General features: G+C 34.4%; 1 protein-coding gene across 4 annotated transcripts in view; it reads left to right on the forward strand.

Annotated features, from left to right (window-relative positions):
* The window catches only part of LOC107666145 (rap1 GTPase-activating protein 1-like), a 48,437-nt gene that overhangs the window by 26,688 nt on the left and 10,192 nt on the right, over positions 1–11,557 (forward strand). For 3 of the 4 annotated variants that reach the window (XM_016457313.1, XM_016457315.1, XM_016457312.1), the window contains 9 exons: positions 3,843–3,890; positions 6,573–6,611; positions 6,712–6,900; positions 7,703–7,806; positions 8,725–8,803; positions 9,230–9,283; positions 9,370–9,453; positions 9,544–9,644; positions 9,966–10,095. In XM_016457313.1, coding sequence (XP_016312799.1) covers positions 3,852–3,890; positions 6,573–6,611; positions 6,712–6,900; positions 7,703–7,806; positions 8,725–8,803; positions 9,230–9,283; positions 9,370–9,453; positions 9,544–9,644; positions 9,966–10,095 — 819 coding nt within the window. In that variant the 5' untranslated portion in view covers positions 3,843–3,851. Of the gene's footprint in view, positions 1–2,942; positions 2,979–3,842; positions 3,891–6,572; positions 6,612–6,711; positions 6,901–7,702; positions 7,807–8,724; positions 8,804–9,229; positions 9,284–9,369; positions 9,454–9,543; positions 9,645–9,965; positions 10,096–11,557 lie in introns of all 4 variants that reach the window. The other variant, XM_016457316.1, reaches the window with a different exon arrangement.

Genomic DNA, 11,557 nt, shown 5'->3' on the forward strand with positions numbered 1-11,557 from the left:
AGAGTGTTTTTGGTTGCCGGTCACAGTCGTGTCTCTAAGGGTTCAGCTGATTTAATTGACTTCATCATGGCTAAGAGTATGTACAGGTTTCGCAGTCCAGCACTCACTGCCATGCACCACCGCAGGCGCTTCAGTGATGTAAGTAGACTTAATGTATGAAAGTGTGAGGAAAAATCAATCATAGTGAAATGTGTGAGTTTGTGTGTTTATATAGAAAGGCCAAGTGTAAGATTGTAGACAATGTGTTAGTGTAATGTGTGATTGCGTTTCTTTTTACTGTAATGTGTGCTGATGTTTTACTTTTGATTTCGTTTTTAATTATCATTACCGATTATTCTCATTGATTTTTCCTCTCATGATGTAATTCAGTAATGAGAATCATGCTGTCTGATATTATCATTATGTATAAATTCTTTACAGTTTGAATAATATCTTAGTGTATTTACAAGGGAATGTTTTGTTGCATTATGGTAATTCAAATTTGGAAAAAATTGTCATGAAAATGTGAATTTAAATGTCAATTATTGACCTTGTTTCAAAGATAATTGTAGATTTGAATTATGATCATATATTGATCTGATGGTTTTGAGTCATACATACTTTCATTGGATCTGTACAAAGTGTACTGTGCACGTTTGTGATGCAATAGTGTTATAGGATGTCTTAGTTGAGAAAGAATTCTCACTCTTATATTGAGAAATGTCAAATTCACTGCTTGGTTGATTCATATCAATTTGTGAAATGAATTTAGGAAATAGTATTTCTGTCAAGTGTACATTAGCTACATGTGAGAACCAGATGTCCCCACAATGATTGAAGAACTTGAAATTACCTTTATAATGGGACCTCCCAACAGTTAATCAAATAAGGAGACATTCATGTCTTAATTAAAATCTAAAAATGCACTAAGGTTTCCGGAAAGGGTTAGGTTTAGGGATAGGCTTTGGGTTATAAAGATATTTAACTGGGTGTATCTTAAACTTTAGGCACTCTTATGTCCCAGGGGTTGATTTATATTAAAAGAGTATATTAAACAGATTTTGTATATCAAGGTTGCATCAAAACTGCCTCAGCAAACTTTTTATCATGTGTTCATTAATTATATTTGGTATACCTAGTTTTTTGTGTCCTATACCCATGAAAATCATTGTAAAAACTGTAATAATCTAAAAAAAAAGTCAGTTATTTTTAATAATAATAATAATAATCTATTTTTCATAGTAATTGTGTGAAGATATTTTATATTAACTTTTCAAAAACGGTTTGTTTTAAGAAAGCTCTCTAAACGTCAACAGGCCTGAAAGTGTCCATTGTTTAAGAAACATCCAGTTAGATTAAAGGGGTCATATGATGCTGCTAAAAAGAACATTATTTTGTTTATGCGGTTTAAGGTTAAAAAAAACACATTATTTTCCACATACTGTACATTATTGTTTCTCCTCTATGCCCCGCCTTTCTGAAATCGCATCATATGACCCCTTTAACATAAAAACAAGTAAATTGTAAGTCACCACAAATGTGTGTGTGGTGTTTGTGTTTGATGAATCAGCAAGCCATATGGAGAAACACATTGAAGTTCCAGTTTCAGTACAGCGTTTTGTTATATTTAAGTCATTTAAGGTACTCTGAACTGTGTGAGTGTGTGTTATATAAGTGCAAGTTCACAACTGTGTATGTGTGATTTCTTGGTGAGAAAAATCCTACCTGACTCTGCAGTCTTATCAGCATTAAACATTAAAAATGGTGCTGCATTCTGACAAATGAGATTTTTTAAAATCTTTTTAGTAGTGTTTGCCTTTGCAAAATTTGCTGCCAAGTTGCCAGGGCGTTGTTATGTGTTTGCAGGGGTGTTCTGATTGGCTGTGGTGTTGCTGTTAGGTTACAGGGGTGTTCTGATTGGCTTTGATGTTGCTATGTGGTTGCTAGGTCATTGTTAGATGGTTGTGTGTTCTGATTGGCTGTGGTGTTGCTGTGAGGTTGTTAGGACATTGTTAGATGGTTGTAGGTATGTTCTGTTGCTAAGAGGTTGCCAGGTGGCTGTTGTGTTGCTACAGTATGTTATGTTATCCCACCTTCAACATAAAATGTTCATTTTTTTACTTTATTTTATCATCTGCCAGGGAAAACCCATTGACTTAGAACGTGCAGGATGAGTTAAGTTTAGTATTTAGGGTTATATGTGACATAAGTGTCAATTGTTTTAAATTGAGATTGATACATCATCTGAAAGCTGAATAAATGAGCTTTCCATTGATGTGTGGTTCAATATTAGGACAATATTTGGCCGAGATACAACTATTTGAAAATCTGGAATCTGAGGGTGTAAAAAAATCTAAATATTGAGAAAATCGCCTTTAAAGTTGTCCAAATGAAGTCCTTAGCAATGCATTTTACTAATCAAAAATTAAGTTTTGATATATATATAATGTATTGTTGGCTATTGCTACAAATATACCTGTGCGACTTGAGACTGGTTTTGTGATACATTCAGGGTAACATATTTAAATGCAAAGCATTTAAAACATGCTAATAAGCAGGCAGTGATTTCTGAACAACGTTCCCTTTAATTCATATACGTTCTTATGCTGGTTTATTTTGAGCTGTGGGCTCAATGATATGACACCGCAGCTGTAGCTAGTCAGGTCACATCCTTCATACGCACAGCTGTCACAGTCTCCGTGCTAAATTATGCTGTTTCACAGTCTTCATCTCCCATTGAGATGAACCGTATGATAGGGAGGAAGTACATCTGATCGTCTGATGCACTGTTGATTATAGGATCAAGGCAGGGAGCTCCGTCCATTACTGCAAAGCCACTGTCACTGAGAGAGCCGAGAGTCTCTCATGTCAAGTGGACTCGCAGACTGTCAGATCTCACTCTTTCTCATTGTGTTCATCCTCCTCTCTCTCCCCCTCTTTTATCTGTGCCTCCTGGTTCTCAGACATCAGATATATTTGCAATGATAGAGCGAATACAGGTGAGAAGTCCACATTTTCATCCAGTTTTGTGTTTATTGCTTTTCCTGCAATCTCTCACTTTTTATGACCTCTGACCTTTTTTAACCTGCAATATGGTGACACCTTCCCAGTCTTTGCCTATCATTACTGACATCTGTCATCTATATTTAAGGTTCTCTCTTAATATGTCACTCATTCACTTTAAAATGTATATATGTAGCTTGAGCTCTGTCATTAAACTCTTGAAAACAGTGTTAGAAATATAGTCTATGCAAGTACGCAAACACTTGGTCAGCACATTTTAATGTCTGTTGAACTTAGTGATCCATCATAATTTGAGCACAGAGAGCATTTTATGCTTCTGACCATTTTAAATTAAACTATTATGAAGTAGTAGTTTTTAAAAATAAATAAATATGTATTTCTTACTTGTTTTATGTTTGCATTTTCCAAACATTCAAAACTGTCAGTTTTTTTTTACATTTAAGCAAGATAAAGGCTGTAACAAACCTAAAAGGGGTGATATCATTTCTTTTATAGCTGTTATTTAATTATATATTAATTTATATTAAATTAATTTTAAGTATATTTATGCCAATGTCCGTTATTGCTTTAGAAGCTTGAATACTTGCGTAGAATATGTTTCAGGCCTAAGTGTCTTTCTGTGTAATGTTTGTATTTAAATTTTTGTATATATTGGCAATGTTTTAATTTTTTGAGAATTATCAAATGTATATATTATTTCAAGTTATTAACAAATGCTGAATTTTAATTTCTGGTATTTACTGTTCTAATAATGTATATGAATTACATTAATTCAATTTGATTTATATTTTTAAATGAACTGTATTTATTGAACATCTTCACCTTTTTTGTGAACACAGAGCAGTAGAATGGACGAGCAGAGGTGCACTCTTCCACCTCCTCTCAAAGTAAGTGTGTATATTTAGAGCCACACAAACAAGCATCAAGTAGGGATGCACAGATAGGATTTTTTTTGGCCGATACCGATTTTAACAAACAACTATTGGCTGATTCTGATACCGATACCTATATTGGTCAATTGCATAAAGCAGGGCTTAAAAACGAGATTCTGATACCGATACCGATATTGGTCAATTGCATAAAGCAGGGCTTAAAAACAAGAACTGGTTCACTCCAAACAGAATCTGTATTTGAATGTTTCTGTTCCTGCGTTCCTCTGTGAATCCGGTTTGAGTAGAAAACATACCGGTTAATAACGTTTTTTTTTTTTACTTTTTCTTTACCAATAATAATAATAATAATAATAAAGTACAGCGTTTAATTTACTCAAAAAGAAAAAAAATCATGGAGAGTCTTGAATTATGTCTCTTAGTCATAGCCAATATAGCATCATCTTTTCTAGATTTACCAAAGACCAAAAGTATTAAAAGAAAAAACTGTCAACACAATAAAAACATAAAAAAAAAAAAATGCTACTCCTATAAGCGTAATTTTGAGTGGAAAAAACAGCCTAAATTAGTAGGCTGTACATTGCATTTTATTATTACATTCAGAAATAATGTAGGCTAAAATAATGGTAAATAAAAGCAAAATTACAAACACAATTAGGCTATTTTAGTTCCCTTCTCTCCACAACAAATCCTCTAAAGATGTATTTAGGCTAAATATAAGCGTGAAGCCAAAACAAATTAATTTAAAATGAAACTGAAGCCTACCTCTCTCATTCTGCACGTATCCAAATGTTTCTATATTAGCGAAGTATCTGGATGCTACTATTATTTATTATGTAAACTATAGGCTTTGTTCTTCACTCGCATTATCGACGTTAAGCATCATCCTTCACATATAGGCTAAATCAGCAGTGAGGCGCTGGTCGCACTGAACGGCACAGACTGTACTACGGACTATTTAAATTGAGCAGTTCACTGCATTGTTTTCCCAACTGTTACTCCGTAATTTATGGTCATACCAATGCTGGTTGGTCATACAGATAGAAGCAAAACATCATTCAAAACTGTAAAGCTTTTGTAAAATAAAGATAACTGCTTTCTGCCATCTCGTTTTTTTTTTCCGTGAACTTCGGAGTGCGTTACAATTATCCGAAACCCAGCACAATTTCTTTTCTTTCGTTTTGTTAATCCGTTAATGATTTAATTAATGATTTAAGTGAAATATATTTTGCCTATATATTCCTTTTTATGTAGCCTATATAGTTTTATTCTGTTTTCTCCGTTCACAGAAATGCTGGCGGTGCGTGATGTGACCTTGTGTGAATCCGTGTTCTACACTGGTTTCAAACAAAAAGCTGCATATTACCTGCCATTGATTTTCACTTAAATGTAGGCCTAATGCTTGGCGGTTCGTGACATTGCGACTTACCTATGATGAATTTACAACTGAGAGTGTGTATTTCACTCGTTGGATGCGTCAGCGTCACGTTTGCATATGGCCGTACTATGCCGTCTGACAAACTATATTTTATACAGATTTTATTTTGTTTTGGAAAGTATTTAATTATTTTGAAAAACATTGGATTATGCAACAGACATGCTACTCGTTGTCTCCATGCTTTTAATTAATAAACCATCAGTATCGCCCCTTTTTCGGCCGATAAATATCGGTGGCCGATACATCGGTGCATCCCTAGCATCAAGTGTTATAGTCATTACAGTCTGTTTTCACAGACACTGCCATCAGCGTTGTGTTTATCACATGTGCACAGAAACACACAGTATTGCTTTTGCCACAGATGGATGTTTTCATATTAACCCTCATTCTCATAGCTTTAAAGTTAAGAAAAGCACTGCTGCTTTGAAATGTTGACATTTTAATGCATCTTAATGGCTCTTCTGACATGAAGGCTGGTTCAAATGTTTGGCAGCATAATTATTGCCTATTAAAATATCTTTTTGCCAAATTGTAAGGCAAAATGCATTGCATGTAGCTTAGTGTAGAAGTCTGAAATGATGAAAGTCTTATTTAAAATACAAGTATTGTTTTAAAAAAAAGTGTTTAAATGAGCAAGCCTCTTTCAGCATCTTGTGCCATAAGTATTGCATTCAAAATGAATAAGTTCAACTTTTGTCATGCTGCAGATCAGTGTCAATTTTAATTTACTGCTACTATCAGAGGAACATCAGAAACATTTTTTGCTTATTAAAGTAAACGTGTCTTGTGTATAGATACAGTATTTGAATATGAAATTATTGAAGTATCTTCTGTTTAGTTTTGCTCTCTGTCTGGTTGTTTGTTGTGCTAGAACATGTCCTTAAGCTGCACTCATACACAGACTTACTTACAATATAATGCTTTATACTTCATATCACACATGAATCACACATTCAACTCAAAATATAAATGGCCATAAAGTATGTATTTACCGGAATCTATATAGAAGCACTTTGTTATAGTTCTGTGCCTTTAAGGTCAACATAAAACACCAGAACATGTGATCTGATGCTCTCACTGCAGGCCTTGTGAATATTGTATAGTTCAGGGTTTGTTTGGAATCATGAGTCTCCACAGGTCTCTTTATTCACCTTCATATTTCCTTCATCTGCGGCTTAAAGTGACTCGAATGAGAGGCTCACATTGTCTACATCTCTAATCTCTCTCTATTCCTCCCACAGACAGAGGAAGATTACATTCCATATCCCAGCGTCCATGAGGTTGCAAACTTGTTTGGCTTTTTTATATGTAAATATGAGTGTTTTCTTGTTGTACGATTCTGGTTGTAAAATTGTTGTTTTTGTTTTTGTGGGCTGGCAGGTATTGGGTCGTACAGGCTCTTTACCACTCATTCTGCTGCCCCAGTTTGGGGGTTACTGGATTGAAGGGACCAATCATGATTTAGGCTCCTCCTCCACAGCAGAGGAACCGCCCCCTTGTCCCGCATCACAGGTTAAACTGGAGACAAACAGCATAGCCAAGATCTACAGGAAACACTTCCTGGGCAAGGTGAGATTCTGAATTGACAAAGATGTATTTAATTATTCATTTTATCTATCTATCTCTCTGTCTGTCTGTCTTGTTATAGGCAATAACCAGTATAATTGGCAATATTATATTGAAAATATTGATATTAATGAAAAACAAACAACCACAATGTGCAATCTGGAATTTTATATGGTAAAGTCAACTAAAATCCCACTATTTCACACTATTTCAGCCTCATCAAACCAATGAGTATCATTTAAGAAGGTCAAATATTGGCTAATACAGTATGGTATGTTATAGTCGCTGATATATTATACATATTTGTAGAGAAAATTCATTCTGTTTAGTGCTGTCAAACGATTAATCGCGATTAATCACATCCAAAATAAAAGTTTTTGTTTGCATAATATATGTGTGTGTTCTGTGTATCCTTTTGAATTCTTAAAGCAACTTTGAGGTTCTGAAAGGCACTATATGAAAATAAATAATAATAATTATTATTAAGAGGTTTTTTTTACGTATCCGTTTTATTGATCTATGCTTTACCTGACATATTAACATGTGTTGAGGCATAGTTGACCATAAAGTTGATCAAAATCACATCAGGACTATTTTCTCACCAATTAACAAATTGATAGATGATTCTTATGAGAACAGGAGTGTTTGTATTGGTTGTTTTGTCTTACTGTTGCTGTTATAGTCATCTTAGTAGTAGTAGCAATACTCTTTGTGCTTGCTGTCTCTCAGGGTCAGAGCTTTTAGGAATCTGTGATAATGTAAAGAGTCTTTCAGAGGGTTTATGCATTTATAACTCTTCCCGCAGGAGCACTTTAATTATTACTCAGTGGACAGCACTCTGGGCCACCTGGTCTTCTCGGTGAAGTATGATGTGATTGGAGACCAGGAGCACCTTCGGCTGTTGCTTAGGTACTTCAAACAAACACTCTTGACTATTCCCAGATGAAAAAAAAGTATTGCTTTGATGTTTTGAATGCTGTGTTTCTTTAATAACTTTGTTACAGATGTTCCTGAAATACCTTAGGAGATATATAACAGTAAATTGTTGATATACAGTATTGTAAAAGTACAGAGTCTAGGAACAAACCCTTATTCCCTTTCAATGCTACTTCCATTCGATTTACAAATCCTTTTTGCTACCTCAATTGAATTCCAGTTCAAGAAATTGAATTGGAATTTAAAAGATATTCTCAATTTAGTTCTGAATGGTGCACAAATCTGTCATAGACACTTTTCTTTTTAAAGAAACATTTACGTCCACTCTCTCCTGTCACATATTCTCTCATTGTTCATTTTCGAAGATGTTCTGACTTAAGTGCTCAAAATAGGCAGCAGAAACACAAGGTCACATCTATTCTTTATAACCCAAATCCTGTCTCAAAGCCCTTTAATGGTGGGGATGGGAACAAGAGACAGTGTGCATGTCAGAGAGAGGTTGATCTATAAAGCCTCTCTTTTATACAGGGAGCTCTTCAGGGACTCTTTGAATGTTACGTATTGGCTGAAATATAATTGACAAGGGCACCTGTGAATGCTGGAGTGATTCACATGGCAATTTTTCATAGTTTAACTACCATCCGTCTCTCTCTCTCTGTCTCTCTCACCCTCTCTTTGTCTTTCCTGCTAAATATAACATTTACATTTACATTTATATTAATGCATTTAGTAGATGCTTTTATCCAAAGCGACTTACAATAGAGGAGCATGAGCAATTTGTCTCAGACAATTTAGCAGAGAATGTGTTTGTGAAGTAGTTTGGTTATAGTGTTATTATAATAGTTTGTAATGCTGGAGGTAACTGTAAATCTTCTGTTTTTTTAATTGTAGGTCAAGGTTTAAAACCTACCATGATGTGATACCAATTTCTTGTCTGACCGAGTTCCCTAATGTTGTGCAGATGATGAAGGTAGGACATTAACTTAAATAGTTTAGCAGAGAAGAATTTTGCATGGCTGTCATTGGATTAAAATAATAATAATAATTAATTCAGTCAATTGCATGACATGTAGATGAATTCAATTCAAATGTTATTTATTTATTCTTTTTATATATATTTTTGCAATTATATTTATACATTCAATTAATTTAATTTTAATTATTTGCATGCATCAATGTTTGCTGAGAAAAATCCCATGCAAATCAGATATTAGAAAAGGTGACTTTGAAGTTCTTTTATTAATTTATCCCCATGAGAAAAAAGGTCATTTATTTTTGTTTTATTTTTATAATTAATTTGAACTAAATTAAGATGTTAAATTCACAGCCTTAGTAATCAGATAAAATAATGTGATTAGAAAAATGTAAATGAGATTAATCACAATTTTTTTTCAAGCTTGTCTGTGAAGAGGTGAATGTGGACCGATTTTATCCCATCTTATACCCAAAGGTAAGCTGGGGCAGAAACATCAAAAAAACGAATGAACAAATCGTGTAGTTTTCTTTCACTGACCCTCATTTGTTATTTGTTTCAAGGCATCCAGACTTATTGTGACCTTTGATGAGCACGTCATCAACAACAACTTCAAGTTTGGAGTCATCTACCAGAAATTTGCGCAGGTTAGATCACCTTTAAGTGTTTTTATTCCTGGATTGCTTAATCTATATTATTTGTGTGTTTGTGAACTGAAAATGTTCTCTGTTCTACAGACATCAGAAGAGGAGCTATTTGGAAACAATGAGGAAAGTCCAGCTTTTGTTGAGTTTCTGGAGTTCTTGGGAGAGAAGATTGAACTTCATGATTTTAAAGGGTATAGACCTACAGTGTTTAACATGAAAAGTACCCAAGTAGGACTTTTTTCCTGGTCCTGGAACAACATTCCTATCAATAAATCACTTTGTAGGGTTAGGTGGAGAGCTGTTGTTGAGGCTTCAGTAGCAAAGTTATCTTATTATAATATAATTTCCCTTTGATTTCTGGTCAATGTCAGAGTTATATGTTGAGTAATGGATTGTTTGAATAGAATGTTGTCCCAGGCCCAACGAAGGGGTGTTTGTACAGCTGGTATATTTAGAGTTTGAAAATATTAATGAAGTAATTCAGAGCTTTTTGACCTCCTTTTGTAATACAGCTTTCGTGGTGGCCTGGATGTGACACATGGTCAGACTGGAATTGAGTCAGTCTACCACAACTTCCACAATAAAGAGATAATGTTCCACGTGTCCACTAAGCTGCCATATACTGAAGGTGATTCCCAGCAGGTAAGACCTTGCATTGTCCTGCTTTGTTTTTTTTGTTTTTGTTTTTTGTTTTGTTTTGTTTGGCTTTGTTCTGCTTTATTTATTTATTGCTTTGGCTTTGTTTTACTTTGTTTTTGTTTTGTTTTGTTCCGTTTTATATTTTATTTATTTATTTATTTTTGGTTTTGGTTTTGTTTGTTGTTTCATTCTGTTTTGATTCACAATCAGTAACGAAAATATATATAAAAAACATTTTTCGATTGTTTTTCATTTAGATTCCTCAGATTTTAGATTCCTATTCTTAGTTACATCAACTTTTGGTTACCTGTTGAGGGTGGGTAAATATAGATAAATACATGGGCACATTTAGGACCAACCAGTAACATTCTGGGATATGGTTTTGTCACAGTTAGTGTTACTTTCGGGTGTATTACCATTTGCAGCCCCCCAGAGATGCCTGGCCACTGTGTTATGCACTGACCAACAGCATGCTCTGTTAATTAGCAAGCAAACCACACAGTGCAAAGGACTGATCCTGGAAAGCCGTCTGTTGTCATGCACGCTTTACTTTGCTCAGAGAGAGAACATCACCTAGGGGTTTCAGCACAGACTGCCCATTTACAAAGCTGGCCACTAAAACACACCCTTTTCAGTATGGTACCTCAGAGGCCAGAGATAACATATGGGTACAGACTCATCACCTGCTGCTTTTTAATTGCTATTGTATGAGATATGGGATGTTATATGAGAGCTACAGTATAGCGATATGCTAATGTCCTCCAGACTGGCACTGACAAATGTGTTTTTGCCTTAAAATGGTTTGTTTCTAAAACACCGTTTTGAATATGATGTTTGCCACAGGGCTGCAAACATGCTTCGATATGTCTTATTAATTTCCTGAACACTTTGATGATAAAGACAAGCAGTTTTCTTTTGAACTTGTGAATGTCTGTGAACTATTTTTCTGTTATGACAGCACTCTCTAATAAGTATTTATGAGCAAGCTGTGAAGACGAGCGAACAAACAGTTCAGCTGAGGAAAGCTAATCGGATAAACCTTTGAAGGTTTATAGGAGATAAAAATTGACACCCTGCAGAATGCTAATAGTGTTTTGTTGCAATGTTAAATCAAGTATAAATGTAATTATTGTTTTGAAATGTAGGTCTTTGACATCACTGGTGCAATAAAACACAAATCGGTTTGTAATAATATTATGATCCAATATTGTTATTTTGTGGGACATTTAATAAATAATCTTTGTCAGTAGAAGGGTGAATCTCACTAAACATATCAAGAGCATAAAAAACAAACCAGGACATTTCACCTCAAGATCAAAAGGAGATTTATTTTATTTTACAATCAATGAACAAAAATATGAAACGTATGAAGATTTTGTGTGGGCCTACTCATAACCACATAAACAAATGTTTAGGCATGAACAAATGATTTTTTATATATAGAAAATATGGTCACACTTAGAAC

This window comes from Sinocyclocheilus anshuiensis, unplaced genomic scaffold (genome assembly GCF_001515605.1).
Source record: "Sinocyclocheilus anshuiensis isolate Anshui unplaced genomic scaffold, SAMN03320099.WGS_v1.1 scaffold447, whole genome shotgun sequence".
In the NCBI taxonomy this organism is placed as follows: Eukaryota; Metazoa; Chordata; class Actinopteri; order Cypriniformes; family Cyprinidae; genus Sinocyclocheilus; species Sinocyclocheilus anshuiensis.